Here is a 21,357-nt window from a genome sequence, read left to right on the forward strand (position 1 = left end):
GCATGTTTCGGGAAGGAGACAGCACCACCACAGGATCACAAGACAGCAGCAAATGGTGAAAAATCAGAAGATGGGAACTAGAAAGCTGCCAAAATTCGGTTCAAAGAAAATGGAAAGTGAAAAGGCACGTAGGAAAGGCTTCTCATCCAAGATCAGCGGACTACAAGAATTACCAACAGAAACTATCCAGGGGGCAGGCTTGGGGTTCAGAAGTCTGAGGTTGTCAGATGAGATAAGGGATGGGGAGAGGACCCAGTAAAGAGCAAAGGAGAGTCCACTAAGTTCCGGAAATGGAAACAAGAAAGAAAAATTGATAAGCATTTAGAAATGGGATCCACGGCCAGGCAGGATGCAGCAGACCAGACTGAGACCCATTACGCACTTGTCTGCAGAAAAGTGCTCAGGCTTCCGACTCCCTGAAAATGTCTTAAAACATAATTAAAATGCACCGCCCCCCGCTGCAGGTCTTCTCCCAGTTGCCATTTTACCCACTTCTATTAATTTTTTATTATCACCCTGTCCCCGACTAAACCTCAGATCCCCTGAGGGTGAGGGCTTTATCTGGGCTTTGCTCACTAAAGGGTCCCCAGTGTGGCCTATGACTGGTGCCCGGTGGCCAATGAAATTCAGGTCAGATTTATGGCTGGGTGAGGGCCCTCAGAAGGGGATTTGAAGCCTACAGAAGATGCTCTCTAGCTACCTCCCCAGTCATTTTTTTAATGTTTATTTATTTTTGAGAGACAGAGAGACAGAGGATGTGCAGGGGAAGGGAGGAGAAAGAGAAGGAAACATAGAATCCGAAACAGGCTCCAGGCTCTGAGCTGTCAGCACAGAGCCCAACGCCAGGCTCAAACTCACGAACCTCGAGATCATGACCTGAGCCAAAGGCGGCCGCTTAACCGACTGAGCCACCCAGGTGCCCCCAGCCATCTTTCAACAGCTACTGGAGTTTCCAAGTCAGAGATCTGTTGCTTTGAAGGAAGTCAGTCTTCAGTGACACTCGGTCAGCGTCACCTGAGAGGGGGCTGTCTGCTTTAGGTAGGTAGTTAGTACCTGACTGGACAGTTACACAGCAGATACCTGAGAGAAAAGCCCTCCGGAAGTTCAACCATAGAATGAGGAGGTCCAGAAAGTTGCCACAGGCAGGCTGGAGCAAGAGAAAGTGTCCACATGACCACCTCCTCGAGCTTCCAGAGGGTTATGTGAAGCACGTATCTTCATCTCCCCCACAAAGGCGTTTAACTATTATGTTCCCTATTTAAAAAAAAAAATACTTTCCCTTCTCACCCTTCCTGCTCTCATACATTGTATTCCCTCTGAACCATGTGCTTTATGCCTCCACAGAGACACGGAAGATTAAAAAAGAATCAGCGCAGATTACAAAATGAAGACTCAAAGGTTCCAGAATGATTTGTATTCTCTCCATAATCATTTTCAATCTTTCATCTTATCAGCACTCGTCAATTACACACACTCCATTTAAGAACACAGTGAGCCCCAAATCTCTATTATTTTCGGCGTGATTGCAAGTAGCTAAGCCAACCACATAAACAACGAAGTGGGGATGTGGCTAACATTCCACGTTGGATGGTGCTTCTCAGATCTGTGCCCCACAGAGGGCCAGGGCTTCCTAAGACAGTCATCCTGGCCCTGGGAGTTGGGAGGCGAGAAGCAGGCAGGCAGCCAGAGAACAAGGATGGGGCCACGCCTCATATCCGCCACACACCCCCACCCCATTCTCCTTCTACAGAGCTTCCCCTCTGCATGCTGTTAAACAGTGTCAAGTCCTCAGACCCCTGAGCTGGGCACTCAGAACATCCATGCCCTTTCTTCCAGGAAGAGGATGCTACCCAGCCTGATAAAACGACATGTTTGCTACAACATACTATTAAATAATTCATCCAAAAAACTTTTATCCTAAGGGGCTTCTCACCTCGCGTAAGGTTTTTTGTTTCTTTATTTATTTATTTTGAGAGAGAGAGAGAGAGAGAAACAGTGTGAGTGGAGAAGGGGCAGAGAGACAGCAAGAGAGAGAATCCCAAGAAGGCTCTGCTCTATCAGCACAAGCCCGATGTGAGGTTCAAACTCATGAAACCATGAGATCCTGACCTGAGCCAAAACCAAGAGTTGGATGCTTAACCGATTGAGCCACTCAGGGGCCCCTCACATCACTTAGGGTTTTAAACTTTAAGGATTCCACAACTTACAAAGAGTTTGCGTGCCAGTTTATAAGACAGGGCTTTTCAACTCCCCTGGCTCGCTTTCCTACAGGACAAGGACATTGTGGCCGTCCCAAGGCCTGCAGCAATAAAAGCCTGACACCCCACCAGTGACGTATAATGTCACTAATACCACTGCAAGTAGAGTTGGACTTTTGCTCCTTGTAGAGGGGGCGGGAGGCCCCCTATTTCTTTGAAGCTATCCTTCCTGTGATCTGTGATGAAAAGGGAGCTCAATGACCATGGAAGTCCTTCCCCCCACTCCCTCCCCACCAACCCGACTGCCCATTTCCAGGGCAGTCCCTTGTCCCCCTGTCCACCACCATCAGCGGCTACCCAACTAACCCACCAGTGATGTGTCGGTGGGAGAACACTTGGAAGCCACCGCCTACCACCAGTTCTAAAAAACCAACTCATGGTCTGCTTGTCTATTCTCCAATATTTCTCATCATTTTATTATGACAATCTGGCACCTAATATAAGTCTCAAAAAAAATAAGGCTTGAGAGGGTTTAACACTCGAGGTGGGGCTGGAGATAATGGCAGTGTCTACAACCCTCTCAGAAAGGAAGAACAAAAAAGATAAAGGAAGAAAAGAGAGAAGATCACAATGTGTCTCTATAAATAACTGCTTAGGTTGGACCAAAATTTCGTTTTTGTTTTTCCTCCATTTTGGCTCATTTGGTAAGCTAATGGGCTGAAACAAAAGAACTAGTTTTAACCACACAATACGAAAAGAGAATTTCAGAATCTCCAAACTTGGGAGAAAGGGGCAGACTTGACTCATTTAGTATCGCAAATTATTATGAACAATGAAATCCTAATGATAGTCAGTTTTCCACCAAATCGGTTGAGCTGCTCAGAATTCTTGATGTCCACACGCTAAGGTAATGCCCTGCCGCAGAAGCAAGCTATTTAAAATGCTGAAATTAAATCAATTGCCATGCATGTGCATGAGTGTTACCGTTTGTGTAGATTCCTTGCTATGCCTTTGCAAAAGCAGAAATGTTCTCATAGAAGTATTTTCATTTGTCACCCAGAAAAATATGGCTGCTAATGAGGAGGAGGAGTTTCTTCCTTGGTGTGACTTTTGCACTTTATACAAAACAGTACCTTTGCAGTAGCTGAATGACCACGTTGTACTGCAACTGTTTGCTTACGGATCTCCTTTTCCAAGTGCCCTCTGAGTCAAAGGACCAGGGCACTAGGTAAGGGTGTGGATAATGGGGGTTCACAAAATGTAGGTTCTGTTCCAAGTTCAACTCCTTACTAAGTTTGCAAGGACAAGCTATCTAAGTCTTGAAAGGTGGAGCGTTTCATCTAACTAGGGATCATCATCATAAATACCTTCCCGTGGCAGCTGTTTGAGATTAAATGGACCCATACATGTAAAATTCTGTGCCCAGAATATAGCTTTCAAGTGATGATGACTTTCAAATCCCCAGCGCCCCGCACAGTTCACGGCAATAGTACATAGTCAGTACGTGTTTCTTGAATGGAGTTGAATCTCCCCATACTAGCTGTCTGATGGAGTCCCACGTTTCTCGCCAGAGATGCAGTGGAACGAAACCTTAAAGGAAACCTGACGCCTTCACCCGACCACTGCTTGGAGACCCCATGGTGCTTTGCGCCTTCCTCCATCAGCCCCGTGCGGCCACTCTACCGGTACCTTCTGAAGCTGGCAGGCTACTCTGTGACAGAGAATAAAACCAGCCTTTTCTAAAACAGTGAGCTCCTTTTTCTCCTTGCCTTTCCAGAACAAGGCACATGGCAAGAAAACGGGAAATGCTTGCTCCTGGGCCCAGCTCGAGGCACCTATCACCACCAACTGAACCCACAGGGAACGGTGTGCCCTCCAAGGAAGAAGACAAGTGTTTATATCCGATCCTTTCTCAACCTTCAAAGCTCCACTCAAATCCCACCTCTGGCAGGAACCAGACCGGTCCAACCTGCACTCCTCCCTCCCTTTTGAAATCCTTACTGTAAATTAAAGATAGCCATTCTGGCGGGGTTCGGGGGGAGGGTACGTTAGTCCTGCTAGTCCACATACCCCGTGAGCTCTGTGAAGGGAAGATTAACTAATTACGAATTCTTTTGCACAGAACAAGGACATGTAATAGGCAGGAAACAAATATTTGATTTCTTGATTTAGTTCTGTTTTCCAATGTGCTCGAAGTACTTCTCCAGAATTATCTAATTAATCCTAACTTGATGAGAAGAAAGGCATATTGGCTCTGCACAGCCCGGAGCCAAGCCCTGGCACCCTCCGCAGTGTGAACGAGACGGGGTGTTCTTGCCGGCTCGGCAACACTGTCTCTCTTTGGCCAGCGCTCAATTTTTTGAACTAATGGCTTAGCACACAGGAATTAGCATTTTACAGAACCAAAACCTAACTGCCAACCAAGTCTTCCTGGTGCTGTTAACCAACAGCAAACCCTACTGTGAGTTCTGTCTCCCCCAATGAACTGGACTGAGACGTGGTCCCAAGACCCACAGAAAGAGGGTGGAGGGAACCATAGTCTCCCCCCGTGAGCACATAAACCTGCCTGGAGACAATTAGATTCGCAACAACCCAGAACCGACCCCTCTTATTTAGAAAGGCCACAACTGGCATTTCCAAAGCACATCAGCCAGGTGCCTCTTGGCCTTGGCAAATTCTGCGATTATCTTTTTCTGCATCTCGAGGACTGTCAGGGACCAGCGTACAAACAATAAGCCTTCACAGCCATATAATCTGTTAACGTTCAAAATGCTTTCACACCTCATGACCTGTCTCATCCCCGTGGCCACCCAAGACAGGTAGACAAGTTACGATAGATGGATAGACCATCTCGCTTTCCAGAAGCACGAAGAGTCCAACTGGCTGGCCCCACGTCCCAACCAATGGACAGCACCAGGGAGGGGTGGACCCAGCCTTCCCTCCCGCGCTCCTTGGGGTTGTCTTGCTACATGGTTGACCAAAGGGATGCAATGGGGTTGTTTGCTGTCATGCGGTTGTTCACCGTCTTCTCACCGTGTGGCAGGCAAGACAACTTTTCTGCAAGACAGCACCCTGTGTTTCCTAAGAGATCGGGTGTTCCTGCAGAAAATACCGCATTTAAATTCCAGTCTTCACCACTGTGTTTCACCATATTGAAGGCAAGTTTGCATCCAAAATGGTTGAGTGCGAGCCAACTGTGGTGTTCTACTCTCTGTTCATGCTGTCAGCGTGACATATGAAAGGAATGGGAATAACGTGACAGGATGAAAACAAAGCTAGTGGCTGGTGTGAGATACACAGACAGGGTGTTAGCCCCACACGCACTGCAACTAGGTCAAGTTAACACCTCTTCTTTCCCCTACATATGCGGTGTGGAAAAGCTATTTATAAAATGTTTTTAAATATTTAGGACCAAATAAATCAATATTGTTGGGAAACACTTACTCTGACCAGAACTCATTTAGTTACCCTAGTCCCGTGTGAATAACAGAACCGGGAATGTTAGGATGATCCAAGACCAGGAAGAAAGCAGATGTTTCCTGTGCTTTCACCAGGAATGCCCTCCCGGGCCTGCCTCCGGTCTCCATCTACACCGGCCAGTAACCAGGCATGACTAGAACAATGATGAAATCTCAGAAGAGCGGCCTTGTGACTAACATTTAGTACCGATGCAACAAAAATAGGCTTTCGAGAAGTTACCTGACTCTGCAATTCACTTTGCTGTTTCAGGCGAAGATTTTCAGGTGTATCTGCCACTGTGGTGAAGGACTGCTTTGGGTAGTGCCTGTGGAGAATTTTTCAAAAGAACAGAATTAAAATATTACGTTGTGAAGCAATGCTTTAACACTAATCCTTCCCTCCCATCACAGTGGAAAGGGGTGTCTCTCTCCCCTTGGCTATGGCCACCTCTGTATTGTTATTCTAGGTCCCAACACCTCCTCCCTTCTCATGACCCTCCATCACCAGTTACCCACCACACCCTGAAATCGCAATCTTGGCTTCTCGGCTGCTTCCCATCAGCACCCAGGCATGCTCCAGGCTCTTCCACCTTCTTTTTACCTCTTCCTCCAACCACACACTAGTCTAGCCTGCGGAGCTAGACTGTCTTCTCTCCTTCAGCCAAACTTCCTTACAAAGAGGCCTCAAATCACTGTCCCAGCTCGTCTCCTCTGCAACTCTCTCCTCAGCACCATGCATTCTGGCTTCTACCTCCTGCTTCCTGAAGTTTCTCTGGTCAAAGTTAGAAGGACTTCCTGGGGACACATGCAACGGCCATCTTTCTGTCTTCCTCTTACTCGACCGCTGCTCCATCAGGAAATGTCCTCGCTCTTGGTTTCAATGTCACCACACACTGCCGGACTGGCTTCTCCCCTTCTGGTTGTCCCTTCTCTGTCTCCTGTGGGTTCCTCTCTGTTTGCCCTTCCCTCTTTGGGGTTCTAACATGGGCGTCTTCTCTTTTCAGGGGGATCTACATCTGGGTGATCACCTGGGTGATTTCAGTGACTCTCACCACTGTGGGTAATCTCTGCATATATGCTGATTACTCCCAAAGCTAGCCCAGAGTTCTCTCCTAGATCTCAGATCTCCTGGCATTTCCTCTTGCGTATGCTCCGCACCCACCATTAACTCAACTGGTCTGAAACCCAGCTGTTCAATATCCCACCCCTCTCTACCCCAAGACAAGCACCTCCCTCTTATTCACTCTTTCATTTATAAGTGCCCAGTTGGCCAAGACAGAAACCAGGGGATAATCTTGCCTCCTCACACAGTCAATCAATCAATCACCAAGTCTATTGATTCTATCTCCTAAATGCGTCCTGGATAGATTTACATCTTTCCATCTCTACTGCATTTTTCAGGATAGGCCACATTTTCCATTCAGGTAACTAGAACTCCTGCCTGTCTTGCCCTTCTGATCCAGGATGCCAACACAAAATTCTAAAATGCCCAACTGATTACGTCACTCCTCTGGGTAAAACTGTTCAACGTCTTCCATTGACCTGAGAATACAGTCCAGTCTCCTGTCTCCAAGGTTCCACGATCACCCTATGAAGTCACTGCTCACTTGCCATGCTCCACCCACGGAGCTCACCCTTCTCTTTCCACCTCTTTCGCCACACGCTGCTTTCCTGGCCCAGAACATTCATCCTCCTCACACCCTGCTTCTCTGGCTGACTCTTCTTTATCACCTAGGTCTTGCCTTAGAAGTCACTTTTTCCAGGAAGTACTCCTGGCCTCTTACCACATTCATCTGCACGCACCTATTGACAAGTCTGTCTCACAGTACAAGGAAAGTTCTGCAGTAGCAAGAACTTGTCAGAACACATTCAGCACCTACCAGCGTCTGGATCATAGTATGACTTCCGTAATATGTGTAAATATTTGTGCAAAGAAGAAAAGAAGAAAGAAGGGAAGAAGGTAGAAGAGAGGGGGAGATAACAATCAGCCATATGACTTGAGTACATGATGAACTTTTGGAAGAGCTTCACTGTGTTATGTAACAGACAGTCACATACATGCAAACACACAGCCCTCCTAGTGGTGGAGTGAGAGCATCTGTGCCCCCCCATGTGGGTAAGGGTACAAACGCTGATTCATGGTTGCCTCCTCCCCACACTTGGCTGTCACAGAGGGTATCTCATTAGCTGCCGTGACTCTACCACCATAAAAGCTATGGTGCTCAGAGCTGTCCCTCAAAGAGCCCCCTCCCCGGCCCCTCTCACTAGTGAGGTCCACCTGCATGGTTTCTCAAAAGTCCTCTCTACCTCACTATTTTGAACTCTACTCTCCTTGTAGAGGGTTCTTTCTGACACCCTGTTCTTGACGTCCCAAGAGAAGGCTGATGGATGGAATCATCTCTTGTCAGTGCAAATAAACTCTGGGCATACTACCAAAGGTACACTAGCACTTCCGAAATGAGGATTACAAATATTTTGTAGCCCTGTGGAGTCAAACGAATGGTAGGAAAATACACATCATTGCCTTGTTTTTCCAGGATTCTTCAGGAATTAAATGTCCCTTGTAAGTAAAGATTTGATTTAACTGAGATGAAAGCCTCATGACTGCTGTATGCATTTGAACTATTTTCATGAACATCCTTCGAGAACCTTCGCATGATTTTCCTGCCTTCTTAGAGCATATATAAACCTAATTTAAATTTTGTGATGATAACTTAGGGTCACCTAATAGATCTTAAGAGAGCATAATGCAAAGCACTAGTGCTTTCAAAGTCTCCCAAGGTTGGGGTGGCCTAGATCATAGGAAATCATGGTGCGTGAATGACTTCTGAACCATCAAGAGATCACTTCTTCCACACAGCCCGCAGCCTCACCCATGCTGCTTCCCTTCTGGTTTCCACCTTCTAATCCAGAGCAAGAGCCTAGACAGTCACGTTTGTTTAAGATGTTGGTCAAAACTAGAGTATTAGGGCGCCTGGGTGGCTCCTTTGGTTAAACGTCCGACTCTTGATTTCAGCTCAGGTCATGATCCCAAGGTTGTGCGTTCCAGCCCTGCAACAGCTTTGTGCAGACAGCGTGGAGCCTTCTTGGGATTTTCTCTCTCCCTCTCTCTGCCCCTCCCCCACTTGCTCTCTCTCTTCCCCTCTTTCTCTCTCTCTCGAAATAAATGAATAAACGTTAAAAAAAAATAAAGAGTAATTTTTTTCAAGGGAAGAGGCCAGAGCCCAGAAGATTCGTCTCTCGTTGCACCCTGGAGTCTCCGCCTTTGTTGACATCCGCACCCTTGGGGACTACTTCTGAACAGTGCTCACAGGGGAAGCTTGATAGATGGTTTTGGTATGTTCTGGAATATCTGTGTGTCAGTCTTGAACAGCTGACCGTCACTGGACTTTCAAATGTAGCAACTAAGCCTTGCTATAATTTAAAGCTAAAATAACAATTTAGCACATGTGCCTTTTTTTTCCAAAATACATTCTGTGGAATAAAGTTTCACAGAGATTTTCAAAGATTCCACAGTGTCTAATAAAAACTTTTACATATCTCTTTTAACTACTTAAAAAAATTTTTTTTAATGTTTTATTTATTTTTGATACAGAGACAGAGCATGAGAGGGGAAGGGGCAGAGAGAGAGAAGGAGACACAGAACTGGAAGCAGGCTTCAGGCTCTGAGCTAGCTGTCAGCAGCCTGGAGTCTGCTTGAATTCTGTGTCTCCCTCTCTCTGCCCCTCCCCCATTCGTGCTCTCTCTGTCTGTCTCTCTCTCTCTCTCTCTCTCTCAAAAAAAATGAATAAACATTTAAAAAAATTTAAGTGCATGCATATAAATAAAACAACACTTTTGTAAGTCTGACTCAGGTATCCCATCCTGAGTTTCAATGGTCAAGGGTTACACAGGGAAAAAAAAAAAACTGGTAAGTTTCTGCTGTTTAGTTTGGTTGGTTTGGTTTGGTTTGGTTTCAAAGACACACTGTGCCGACCAGGTGGAAAAGCAGCAACCCTAATGAGCCATGAGATGACTGTGAGGACCATAAACACACGGCCGTGCCCTGCATTTTCCCCAGGCCTCGCGGGTAATGATTCTGTACTGGTGGGTTCCTGTGGATGCGCCATAGCTTTCCCTAAAGAGCATAATGGGAAGAAATTATCTAAACTTTGACCTGGGAGAAAAAATTCAATGTACAGTTAATAACCAAAATAATAAATGCTGGGGGAAAGAAGGAATTTCTATCTGAAACTACTAGGGATCATGAATAATAGAATGGATTTCTCAATACCATGTCTGTGTAGTAATGTCAATCTGCCCTAACCCAACGATGCTCTGCGCTGCTCGGAAGTCATAATGTCAGCTCTTCCCTACCCACCACCACACCTATGGAAATTAAAAAAGAACAAAAAACAGATGCAGAACTAAATTCAGGGCCCAGTGGTCCCTCGTGGGACCATAGGAACAGTGAAACAAAGCATTTGCAAGTTAATGATGGCACCATACAGTTATTTCTAGCTCTTTCCAAGTACTGTGTTTTGTTTTGTTTTTTTAACATTTATTTTTGAAAGACAGAGAGAGAAAGAGCACAAGCAGGGGAGGGGCAGAGAGAGAGGGAGACACAGAATCGAGAGCAGGCTCCAGGCTCTGAGCTGTCAGCACAGAGCCCGACGCGGGGCTCGAGCCCACGAACTGTGAGATCATGGCCTGAGCTGAAGTTGGACACTCAACCAACTGAGCCACCCAGGTGCCCCCTAAATACTGTGTTTAAATTGTGGTAGAAAGTCTTCCAAATATAAATGTCTTGAATGGAAATCTTAATGAAAGTAGATTTCTTCACCTCCAGGAGGAACATTTTCTCCTTGTCCCTGTTACAGTTCAGCATATAAGATAGAAGGCATAAGAAATGGATGTTCAAAGAGAACCAGGAAAAAGGTAAAAGTCAAAAATACAAAAGCGGTGGATGAATTGGGTACATTAATAAATTTCCTGGAAAATGAGATGTAATTGTGGAAATACGGCATATAATACATGGAGAGCCTGTGGAAAGAGCTGGCGAATACTGTGGATGTTTAAGCATCATAAATAGAAGTCTCTTCGCTGAAGTACAGGAACTGGATGAAATCTATGTATCAAACTAGGCTGCCAGCTGCAACAGACCCAGATTCCCATGAAATGCTATCATCAAAATAAAAAGAGAAAGAATCAAGATAATAACAGAAGACAACATGTAAAACAGCAACGTTAGGTTACAGAAGACGACGTCCAATTTTTTTATCTCAGAGACATTTAGCTGATTCAAACAGAGGAAAAGTTATATGCAAATTACTGAGCTGGTCAGAGTGAGAAAAGCGATGTAAGCAAATCGCAACCTCCACGGGCACCGTTGGAAGAAAGAACACTCTGGAGAATGTGAACATCCAGGACCTCGCTTTTTACGAAGAGCCCAGTGGCCACGAGAGCGCTGAAGCCAAACTTCCTGAGTCTGGACCTGGATCTTCTACCTGCTGGCTGTGTGCCTTGGAGCACGTTTCTTAACCTCCCTGGCCTCAACTTCGTCATCCGTAAAACCAGCACAATGATGGCATTTCTTGAGCTCATTCCAAAATCAACACCTGAAAAGCATCTCAAACAATGTTCAGCTCATAGTAAGCACTCAATAAAAAAGCTATTATTAATAACAATAATATTATTGCTACTATTACTGCTAGTGGTAGTACTTTCTCTTTGCTCTGCACTGCACAGTGACTTAACCTCAGGACCTCATCAGCAAGGATAAAATACTCCTGGCTCTCTCATGAGATTGTTTTGAGAATGACATAAAAGACCTTTGTATATGTAAAAGACTGTAAATGAGAGATAACAGTAAGATGCTTGGACATGTAAAGTCAAGGTCTTTACGAATTTATTTATTGTAAGTTGTGGGTTAACAAGGTTGTTCTCACACAGGGGGTTAGGGCGGGTGGTGGGGTAGCAGGTACTGTTGGCAAAGTCAAACAACGCCCCCCCCCCCCCCAAAATCCTAGGCCACACTGCAGGTCAACTGCTCCTATCTGAGCTTTCTCCCTCATGCGCACTGAATTCTTCCCTCTCTAGCTTTTTGTTGACCACGTTAAAGTCCACTGAAACTAGAAAGTGTGAGAGCAAAACTCAGGTGTCAAAATGATATGTATATTATATCATCATTTCCGTATGCGCCCTGAGCCGAAAAAGGAGTTACCACAGCAGGCCTGAGCTCTATACTTGAAAGGCGAGCTGACAAGATTGGTCCTTGGCTGGTTTCTAAGAACTTGGATTTGGGGAGGTTTCCCACCACTGTTACCTGATAACACTGTGCCGAAGCTGTTTGTACGAACAATACAGCTTCTGTTGAACAATATGGCTTCCTTTCCTCCTGGGAGTCTGGCCTTTGCGTACCTACTAGACAAAAGGTGCCCCTGTGAATGGCTGCCGGGGAAAGCCCTAGGAACGGAGTCTCCAAGGAGCCTTGCTGGTTGGCAACACTGGACACATGTTGTCACAACATGTTGGGGGGGGGATTAAGTGCACCCTGTGTGACTCTTCCGGGAGAGGACTCTGGCAGCCTGCTTCCGGTGGCCTCTGGCCTTGGCACCAGACATCTCTTCCCTCTGTCGGTTTTGCTTTGTATCTTTTCACTGTAATAAACCATAGCCATGAGTCTAACTCTATGCTGAGTCCTAAGAACCCTATTGAAGAATCATCAAACCTGGGGGTGTTCTCGGGGATCCCCAACATAAGGCTCTCTGTTCCTAACAACACATCATTCATGAAAGAAAAATTATGTTGGAATTTTTAATATATTATCTACTTTAAGAAAAAGCAATTTTATTATCTCTTAACATTTAAAAGGCCAAAGTTCAGGGACATCTGGGGGGGGGGGACTCAATCAGTTGAGCATCTAATTCTTGATTTTGGTTCAGGTCATCAATATAGGGTCATGGGATTGAGCCCCGCATCAGGCTCTGCACTGAGCATGGAGCCTACTTAAGCCCGCCTCTCCCCCTCTCCTCCGTTCACACTCTCTCTCTCTCTCTCTAAAACCATTTAAAAAGTAAAAATAAAAGTCCAAAGTTCTGACCTCACTTTATTAAACTGGCCTTTCAGCCCTGCATTTCTGAATTAGATCAGGACCCATGACTTTCTGTTGGACCATCTTTCCATGCTCTGATCTTAACCAAAGAGCCAAGGAGCAGGATCATAACTGTTTTGGATGGTGAGGAAATGATAGAAAGTTTAAACACAATTTTGAGTATTTCTCCCAAATCTGAATAACTCCGTTGTTTCATATCACTCAAAATTATCTTTAAGGAAAAAAAAGAAAACATTTTAAAATAAATCTGAGATTATCTTCTGTGAATTTATTTATAAAAAATGCACTTCAGCAAGAGAGAAAATAGCTCCAGAAAAACAAGCTGAACTGCAAAAAGGAACAGTAAGACAATAAAATGGTAAGCACACACATACATGTACGCAGGCACACATGCATACATGTGCACATGCACCTACCTATTGTGTGGAATAATAACAGTGTCGATTATTTGGGGTTTTTTTTAAAGAAAAAGCTAAAATACTGAACAATCAGATTGAGAAGGTAGTATGAGAATTCAATTATTCTTATTCTTCATGAGAAAGGTTAGGATCTCACTGAATTTTAGGCTGTCCCTAAGCAAACGTGATAATACTTTAAAGGTAATCACAAAGAATGAAAACTGGTACATGAAGTCAAGTCCTATAGAAAGGGAAAATCAGGGGCATCTGGGTGGCTCAGTCGGCTAAGCCTCCAACTTAACTCAGGTCATGATCTCACATTCGTGGGTTCGAGCCCCACGTCGGGCTCTGTGCTAACAGCTCAGAGCCTGGAACCTATTTCCAATTCTGGTCTCCCTCTCTCTCTCTGCCCCTCCCTGCTCATGCTCTGTTGTTTTTTGTCTCAAAAATAAATAAAAAACATTAAAAAAATTTTAGAAAAGGAAAATCAAAATTTTTAAAAGTAGCTAAATGCTAACTCAATAAAATAAAAAAAGAAAGAGAACAGAAAGAAGCATAGAATAAACAAGATAAATACACATTTACCATTGGGAGAAACAGTTCAATAATCACCAAAATATAAATGGATTAAAATTGCCAGTTAAAAGACCAATAGAGTCCTATTTTTAGCTTGACTATAAAAGAGCTATCAGTCTGAGACAAAATGCACTTTAAAAGTAAAGGCATCTTTGGGGCACCCAGTTGGCTCAGTGGGTTAAGTGTCTGACTCTTGATCTCAGCTCAGGTTGTGATCTCACAGTCCTGAGATCAAACCCCGAGTCAGACTCTGCAATGAGCATGGAGACTGCTTGGGATTCTCTCTCTCCCTCTCTTCTTGCCCCTCCCTCGCTCACACTCTCTCTAAATAAAGAAATAAACACTTTATAAATAAATAAATAAGTAAAGGCATTGTGAAGACTGGAAACACTACAGTGATAAAGGTTCAATGCACAAAAAAAATAAGTATCATCCTAAATATAAATGTATCCAACAGTAGTCTCAATCAATTGTTTAAAATATGTGTGTCCACATGTATATTTAGAGAGAAAGGGGGACCGGAGCTCACGTGCACATGCATGCAAATGCACTGCCATGGTGAGAGATTTCAGCTTCCCTCTCCCAGTTATGTCTAGGTCAAGCAAGGAGACACAAAATCAGCAACTACATCAAATATGTGGCATGCGGAATTCGTGACAGAGATATTGGTGGCGCCTCCATGCAGGGATGTATTCAGCCTACTTAACAACCAGTACCTCATAAGTATCCATCAATCAAAAACACCTCAGAGCACGTTCGGCCAGGAGTTAATTGCAGGCAGGGGTCACCAGCACGAACCGATGACCGCCGGCCTGGCCCCCCAAGCGCTCCCACGGGCAGGAAAACATGGATGCCAACGTGTGCCACAGGGAGGGAGCAGAATTGGAAAAGGAAAGCAAAACTCTCTCTGTTGGGATACTGACTCTTTATTCCATGGACTCCTACTCTCTCAGACAGAGTTTCTCTGAGGATGCTTGCATTTGAGCCCAGATGTAGTGAGCAAAGGTAAAGGCATGAAACTGGGAGCAGAGAGGCAAGCTGAAGAGGGGCGGGGGAAGGAGAGAAAGACTGTACCCCAGGCCAAGATCAACCATCACATCCTAAGTCAGAGAAACAAGTGCTAACCACCTTCAGTAAAAAAAAAGCACTGAGCGCCAGGGGCCCAAAGAGCTTCGTGTTCTGCCCAGAGAGGTTTCTAACAGCAAAGAACCAACAGGAAGAAGCACATGAGGACACACGCACCAGGCCCGCTGGGAAGACCGGACCAGAGCACCCTGACTCTTGAAGGGGCAGGGGACCCCGGGAATGGAGCGGCTTCAGACTGAAATATGAACTGGTGCATTTACATCTAAGTTGTGCGGTGTTCTCCCAAAAGCTAAAATGTGAACAGATTTGTTTAAGGAAGGCCTCCTCCAATGTCTAGAAAATCAGAACTAAAGCCAGCACCAGGCTGCCGCGGCAAGAAAGAGAAACAGCAGCGCGCTTTCCTTTGTAAATGCTTTTGCTGCCTGGGCGCCCTTTGCCAGACACATCAGAGACTTTTCCAGGCCGTCTTCTTCCCCAGTTGGAGCCCAACTCTCAGAAAGCCCGGACACCCGAAGAACAAGGGCTGGGCTCCTCCACTCCGTTCTCCAAGGCCGTGTGTGCGTGCGTGCGTGCGCGTGCGCGCGTGCATGCGTGCACGTGCTCTCGCTCCTAGTCTTCGGGTAGATTTCCTTCCCCAGGGAGTGTCTTCAAATTCACAATCACTGCATTGGAAAGACTTCGTTGGTTAGTTTAAGAGCCATGAGGATAAAACATGAGCAGAGAAAACCTGGACGTTTCTCCCTTGAAAAACATTCCTAGGAAATTCCATAACTATTAATAATCCCCCAACTAACCCTACTGGGGTTATCTTTTCCAGTGTGTAAAATTGTATAAATTTTTTTTAATCTCATATCAAATGTTTTAAGACTCCGATGATAACATGAGGAAATCTACAATTTTACATTATTTCTGCTGATATTCCAGATTAAGGACTGCCAGGGAATCACCAGTTAATGGTTAGAGGACTTTAAGATATCCTTTGTCCATGCTGAGGTCCATCTGAGCATTTTCGACCTACTAGAACTGCTTAAAAATTTGTTAGTTTACCACTAGCCCTATTCATCAAAGACATGTTATAAGTCTACTCCAGACATTCTTCACGATCTTCGGGTTTAAATGCACCACTTGCTATCTTGCTGTGTCACTGATGTAATGTCTACACGTGAATTTCCTTCCACGGCCATCGTTCTTAATTCTACCGCTAATCCTCTTCCCTGTAGCACCTCCATAAACAACTCACACATAATGCCGCCGGTTGCAAAACATCAATTTTATGATAAAAAAAAAGAGAGAGAGATGGTGAATTAGAGCAAGTAAATGGGGAATGCTCTTCAGAAAGGAGGCTTATGAGAGCTGCTGGTAGATCACATAAAAGCGAAAAATGGATTATGATAATGCCGGCCTCTCACATGTGAAATACAAGCCGGAGCTGAAGGGAGGTCCCCTGGCTCTCTAAAGGGCAGTCGATAACCTGTCTAACAATTTACCAAATTCTCTTTCTGGCTGGAAGGGTCAAAGAACTTGCCACCTTTTGATTTACTTCCTCGGCGGGACACCATTGTCGCTTCTACTGCGTGTTCACAAAAGAAGGCGTTCTCAAAGGGATTACACGGTCACCTGACCTCCCGCACAGTGACATGCTTATCAGCTATTGGAACATGTCACCTCGATTTTGAAGAATGGCATGAAAGGTGAGAAATTAATACACACACATGCATGTACACACGTCCACACACAAGCACGCACATGCACACACAGATGTTTAAGGAAAACATGAGCTGGTGGAGGACAGTCTACTCCCTCAGCCATTGCTGATACTGACTGGGACCGTACAGTCGGGCAAGTTCGTATCGCTGAGCAGCAATGTGACTTGTGCCCAGAAGCACTGAAGGCTGCAGGTGATCATGGCCAAGAGGAACACACGCAGATTTGGGACTCGAGTATCTAAGACATTCCTAGTCTGAAAAATATTAAAAACAGGGTTTATAAGAAAACAACCCTTGAAACACAGAAGAGATCATGTTATATTCCTATAATAATAAATACAGCACCTACGTGAATGCTCAGTATCAATGAAAATAATTACTTCAGGCCTGAAGGAAGGGGAAAAGAATAAAATAATTCTGTTTTTAAGAAAAGGCCTACGTACAACTAAAAATGTAATACCACACCCAGCTGCATATTTTCCATAAAAATGTTATACAGACTCACAGATAAATGTTTGGCCCAAATCAAGTCAAATAAATTATGGGAAACTGATAATGAATAATTATAAGAAGAAGAACCCACACTATTGGCTTAATGGTCCATACTTAGCCCACATGTCACCTCCATGCTCAAGGCAGACATCACTAATCACACCAACATTCTCCTCATCACAGCAGCCCAGACCACCACTGAACATTCTAGACCTCAGGCTCAATCTCCTTGCTACCAGTAACCTTTACTTCTTTGACAATTGGCAGATCAGTTGTCTCCTAATTTTTCAGGCTATAAAAGTAATATCAAGGGGCGCCTGGGTGGTTCAGTCGGTTAAGTGTCAGCTTCGGCTCAGGTCATGATCTCACGGTTCGCGGGTTTGAGCCCCGCATCGGGCTCTGTGCTGACAGCTAGCTCAGAGCCTGGAGCCTGTCTTCGGATTCTGTGTCTCCCTCTCTCTCTGACTCTCCCCTGCTCACACTGTCTCTCCCTCTCCCAAAAATAAATAATAAAGAACAGTAAAAAATTCTTTAGAAAAGTAATACCAAGAAACTAAAATCTATTTAGGCACTGGCCTCCCCTGTGCAATTAGAGAAATATTCCCACGGAGCAGAGCAGCTCTTCAACACCCTTCTATGTGTTCTGTTCCAAACTGTGTACACTACGTTCATTTAATGTGGTTTCAGAATAAGCAGACTGAGGAAAACCAAAGGAAATTACACCAAAATGGCGATCATTCACACCAGGATGTGTTAAAGAAAAAGAACTATGTCACATACAATATCGTCAACTACTGTGTCCCCTCCTGTCCCTTCTTCCCCTTCCAAGCAACTCCCTGAGCAACCCCTTTACTAGGTACCTCAAGGCACAACCTAACCATGAAATAGATCAACACTTCTTTAAATGTACTTTTTCCTGGCTATATGATTGTATCATTGAACTGACCCCCAACAGCCCATTATTCCTCTACTGTGTTCAGTGCCAAGGATGAAGAGAACGATGTGCAGCTATAAATGTCTTCATCACAAGTTCATGGTGTGGGAAGAAAAGAAGGCCTCTGTGAAAGGTCTGAAGTAATTTGGCATCTTAAAAAAAAACATAATTATTGCCTTCAAAGTTGTACATATTAGCTTCAATATGTTGGACTCATAACTTCAATAGAGTTGACGCAAATGACAAACCATACGCCTCCCACCCAAAGCCCAACGGAAATTTTCTTAATTATTATTTTGAGAGAGAGAGAGCATGCACTCACACAAGTGGGAGGAGGGCCAAAGGAGAGAGAGGGAGAGAATCCCAAGCAGGATCCACAATCAGCACGGAGACCGACATAGGGCTCGATCCCACAATCCTGGGATCACGACCTGAGCCAAAATCAAGAGTTGGATGCTCAGTCGATTGAGCAACTCAGGGGCCCCAATGTCCACATATTTTTAAATTCACTTAAAAATGTTTAGGGGGCGGCTGCATGGCTCAGTCAGTTAGGCATCCGACTTCAGCTCAGGTCATGATCTCACATTCATGGGTTCGAGCCCCACGTCGGGCTCTGTGCTGACAGCTCAGAGCCTGGAGCCTGTTTCCGATTCTGTGTCTCCCTCTCTCTTTGCCCCTGCCCGCTCATGCTCTGTCTCTCTCTGTCTCAAAAATAAAATAAAAATAAATAAATAAATAAAATGTTTAGATCAAATATAATGTGCTCCTTTTGGAGTACGGTTCTATGAGTTTTGACACAGGCATGCAGTTGGCTGACCACCTCCATGATCAAAACACAGAACACTTCCATACTCCAAAGAATTCTCTCCTCTCATTCCTTTGTAGTCAGCTCCCCTCCCCCCACTTGCCCATCCACATGAGCCATTAATTTCAAGTATATTTTTATTTTTAAATCTTTTTATTTTAAATATAATATGGGACACTTTTCATGATAACAAGAAGATTCAAGATATTCCAAATTCAGTGGCAGCAGAGAACACCCTAAAAAGTGTTTTTAAAACTCTGACGAGGGCCCGCAGGAACAAATGCATCTTACCTCCCAGCCCAGTACCAGAACAAAGTAAAAAATGGTGGAGGGCTTTTTTTTTTTTTTTTTACTGTTCATTTATTTATTTTGAGAGAGAAAGAGAGTGAGAGCATGAGTGGGGGAGGGGCAGAGAGAGAAAATCCCAAGCAGGTTCCATGCTGTCAGTGGAGAGCCTGAGGAGGGGCTCAATCCCACGACCCTGGCCTTGTGACCTGAGCCCAAATCAAGAGTGGGACTCAACTGATTGAGCCACCCAGGCACCTTTAGAGGATCTGTTTGTTTGTTTCCAATGCTGGTCTTGACCCATTCACTGCCCTGACCCAGCAAGGGATTCAACCCACAGCTTGAGAGCACAGAGCTAAGAGAAGCAAAGCAAGAAAAAATAAATATATAACCATACAAAATGGGAGGACCCGCTGGACCACGACAGGCGGGACACTCTGGACCAGCAGCAGCTTAATGACACAGGATCATGGGCCGAAGAATATTTTTGAAAAACCAACTGATTGTCTTCCTCCCAGGATCTCCCCTGCCATCTCCCCAACCTCTCACCGCCCCCTTTCAGAGTTGACCACCTCTGCCTCCACCATGGGGGTTACAGGGAGGAAGGCAGAAGTGGCTGGCCAGACTCTGCTTTTGTACTTCCTGATGCCTTAAACCACTAAGGGGATGGCACAGGGTGGTCCAGGAGGAGAAACAGGGTAGACAAAGTGCCCTTGAAGGAGTATCCCTCAGATGAAGAGAAGAGGGGATGAAGAGAAAGGAAAGAGGAGACGGCACAACCCCAAGGCCTGGCTCAGAGCCCCAGGTCCGGGCAGAAATGCCGCAGGCAGCCCAGAGTGGCAGTAGCCTGTGGGGCCTGGGCCTGCGGCCTCTGTGGTGCCCTTGGGTGCACGCCCAGGCAGGCCCAAGAGCCACTAGAACCAAAAGGTCATGAACACAGGCATGAGATGTCTCAGAGATGACCTGTGTGAGCCAGGGATTGAGCACCAGAAAGAAGGCCAAGACAGGGCCTCCACCAAGGTCCTGGCAGTGCGCAAACCCCCATAATCTACCCACAATCCCAAGGAAAAGGAGATGGAGCCCCATATTTACTTCCAATAAGTGTTCAGTGCCCCGGGTGGAATGCTGGCTTGAGTAGAAATTAAGTTGTTACAGAAAAATAAAGGTCCATTTCCGGTACGCTTCAGTTCAAGACGGACACAACAGTTATGGGGCCCAACTACATAGAATTCAATTCTCCAGTGAAGACTCCTGACATAATCTATACCTTCTTTTTTGTAAGTCTATTTCTTTATTTTGAGAGAGACAGAGACAAAGCTAGTCGGGGAGGAACAGAGAGAGAGGGAGAGAGAGGATCTCAAGCAGCCTCCGCCCCACCAGCCCAGAGCCCCAAGTAGGGCTCAAACTCCCAAAGTCACAAAAGCATGGCTGTACCTGAAACCAAGAGTCAGATGCTTAACCAGTCAGTTAAGCCCCCGAGAGGCCCCAATAATCTATACTTTCAGTGCGGCTTTTATAAACTTTAACTTTGTAGGATCAATCTATAAACAAAGCACAGAAAACTTAACTATAATTATTGTATAAATGTAAACATTATAAATATGAACTTTTTAATTTGCTTAAATGGCAAATGCCAATAGATGAAATCAAAAGCTTTTCCTCAATGACTTTTAAGAGTTGAAAGGAATCCTGGGACCAAAAATATTAAGAACCACGGTGAGTAAAATTTTGTTACTTTAAATCACACACATGTTTAATCACCAGAACTGGGTCCTGGACTGAAATAAAAGTACGCATTAAAGAATTCTGGCTTTGGGCTAGATTTTGCTTACTCGTGAGATCCAGGAAATTCAGACAAGGGAAAGGATTTGAATATTTTGCTCAATTAAAAAAACAAAACCATTGGGGCACCTGGGTGGCTCAGTCAGTCAAGCGTCAGACTCTTGATCTCAGTTCAGGTCATGATCTCATGGTTTGTGGGATCGAACCTCATGTCAGGTCATGCACGGATAGCACAGAGCCTGCTTAGGATTCTCTGCCTCCCTCTCTTTCTACCCTTCCCTCACTTTTTCTCTTCTCTCTCTCTCAAAATTAATAAATAAACTTATTTTTAACTTTAATGGAGGCGCCTGGGTGGCTCAGTCGGTTAAGCATCCGACTTCAGCTCAGGTCATGAGCTCACGGTTTGTGGATTCGAGCCCCGCGTTGGGCTCTGTGCTGACAACTCAGAGCCTGGAGCCTGCTTCTGTCTCTCCCTCTCTCTCTGCCCCTCCCCTGCGCACACTCTGTCTCTGTCTCTAAAAATAAATAAGCATTGAAAAAAAAA

The 21,357-nt window shown here is 45.1% G+C and overlaps 1 protein-coding gene across 1 annotated transcript in view; it reads right to left on the minus strand.

Annotated features, from left to right (window-relative positions):
• The window catches only part of NEBL (nebulette), a 355,587-nt gene that overhangs the window by 225,311 nt on the left and 108,919 nt on the right, over positions 1-21,357 (minus strand). The window contains exon 3 of the mRNA XM_029953726.1: positions 5,898-5,982. Coding sequence (XP_029809586.1) covers positions 5,898-5,982 — 85 coding nt within the window. The remainder of the gene's footprint in view (positions 1-5,897; positions 5,983-21,357) is intronic.

Source organism: Suricata suricatta, chromosome 10, assembly GCF_006229205.1.
Source record: "Suricata suricatta isolate VVHF042 chromosome 10, meerkat_22Aug2017_6uvM2_HiC, whole genome shotgun sequence".
Taxonomy (NCBI): Eukaryota; Metazoa; Chordata; class Mammalia; order Carnivora; family Herpestidae; genus Suricata; species Suricata suricatta.